Raw genomic sequence first — 1,968 nt, forward strand, 5'->3', positions numbered from 1 at the left:
CCCCCCAGTGGTACCTCCCGTGCCACCTGCGGGGACAGCGGGATGGGGGGGGCTCAGCGGCCGCCCAGACCCCCCTSCCCGGGCTCGCGGCGGAGCGGCAGCCCCCGTTACCTGCGGCTGAGCGGGTCCCTGCGGAAGAAGGGCTCGTTGATGACGCCCAGCACGGGGCAGCCCGTGTGCYGGTCGTAGGCTCCGATGAGCACCAGCGCCGAGCGCAGCCCCGAGGGGTGGATGCCGTCCACGGGGGCCACGTCCTCCTGCCCGCGGATGTACTCGTTGGTGGAGTCTGCGAGCGGAGCCGAGTTTGCTGGGCCTCAGCCCCCACCGTGGCGTGGCGCAGAGATGCCCCAGGCTTGGACCGGCTTGGGGAGGGGGCCCACGGCCCCCCGCCCGCTCCCAGCCCCTCACCTATGGGGTCTATCCAGATGGCCAGGTCTTCAGGGGGGATGCTCAGCGCCACGGCGTCCAGCTCAGCGTCCCTGAGCTCCACGTCCTGGTGCACGGCGGCCGCCAGGAGCTCGGCGGCCGCCCGGTTGCGGTCCAGCACCCGGCAGAGCAGGGCGGCCGTGTCGTCCTGCGTGGCGCAGACCCGCACCACCACCGTCTCCCCTGCGGGCGGGCGGCAGGGGTCAGTGGCCGGGGCACCGCGGCTCCCGGGCCCCCCGCCCCCGCGGCCCCCCGCAGCCGCTCACCCAGCCCGTTCCCGAACTCGTTGGACTCTTCCCCGCGGATGTGGTCCCGCAGCTCCGGGAACTGGGAGGCAAAACGGGAAGGGGCAGCTCAGCCCGATGCCTCGGGAACGCTGCGGCCGGGGGTGCTGGGGGCACCCCAGCCCGTCGCCCCCCGGGCACACGCGGCTCCTACCTCCTTCCCCACGTCATGCTTGATGACCTCCTGGATGAGCACATCTGCCAGGGTCTTGAAGTCCTGCACGAACCTCTGGTTCTTGTCGGTGCCGGTCTTCTCGGCCACGAGCAGGTGGAAGAGGGCGTCCTCCTGGCGGCACAGCCGGGCGATGTGGGCCGCCTTCTCCGAGACGCTCACCAGGGTCTTCAGCAGCCCCGCCATGGCGTGGGGCGCCACGGGGCTGGCGGGGGGACAGGCGCTCAGCAGGCCCCTGGCCGCATCCCGCTGCCGTGGCGGCCCCGCTTTCCCCACGGCCCTGCCCCACGCGGCATGGCAGGGATGGCGTCTCCTGGCTGTTCCCGCCCGGCACACGCAGTAGGTCATCCCCAAATAGCTGGTGCTAAATCCAGAGCCGGGAGGCTCAGCGCCATGCCCATAATTGCAGGGTGTAGAGAGCCCTGCGGGCTGCATCCTGCCTGGCTCAGGACCTGGCTCGTGCTCAGGCCTGGCACCCGCAGGGGCCCCCGGGTGGGGTCCAGGCTAAAATTAACCCAAATCACTGCCAGATGTGCAGGCGGCCTGGCCACGGCCCAAATGTGGGGACGTGGATGAGGACGAGGGGCCATCCCCACTGTCCCCAGCACCRGGGACAGGAGGGGGGCGATCGTACYCCCCTCTTGGAGGATGAAGCAGGCAGCTGCCCAGCTGCACCCCCACAGGCAGGTGAAGGAACCCTCTCCCCCCTCCCCGAGCATCTCAGCCCCCTGCTATGGGGCCAAGGGGCCATAGCTGTGGGGCAGCCGCCCCCCTAACCCTGCCTAGAGGGGACGACCCGCCCTGGTCTCCCCTCCGAAAGGGGCGCCGCAGCAACGCTGGAGATCCCCTGGCAGGGCTCCCCGATGGGGGGGGGGTGCCCGTGCTCGGGGCCCCGCGACGTAGGGTGGCACCGGCCGCGCGGGGAGGGGGTCACGCCGCGCCCCCCCAGCCCCCCTGCGGGGCCGCCCCGGGGCGGGGGATGCCCGCGCCGCTCCCGTTACCGGCGCCGCTGGCAGCTGCTGTTCCGCCCGCGCCCCGCGCCGTCGGGGCGCGCCCGCCCCGCGCACGTCACGCCGCCGCTTTAAC

General features: G+C 73.0%; 1 protein-coding gene across 1 annotated transcript; it reads right to left on the reverse strand.

Annotated features, from left to right (window-relative positions):
* Positions 1-4: 4 nt before the first annotated feature.
* Positions 5-1,956, reverse strand: INPP1 (inositol polyphosphate-1-phosphatase; the record flags this gene model as incomplete). The annotated part of the gene is made up of 6 exons (XM_085319199.1): positions 1,884-1,956; positions 865-1,087; positions 693-753; positions 409-609; positions 112-286; positions 5-26 (listed from the first exon to the last, which is right to left on the reverse strand). Coding segments are annotated over exons 2-6 (663 nt in total), but the record flags the coding sequence as incomplete, so codon positions are not given.
* Positions 1,957-1,968: the final 12 nt, after the last annotated feature.

This window comes from Rhea americana, unplaced genomic scaffold, assembly GCF_003343005.1.
Source record: "Rhea americana isolate MKP2758 unplaced genomic scaffold, rheAme1 scaffold_575, whole genome shotgun sequence".
NCBI classification, from domain to species: domain Eukaryota; kingdom Metazoa; phylum Chordata; class Aves; order Rheiformes; family Rheidae; genus Rhea; species Rhea americana.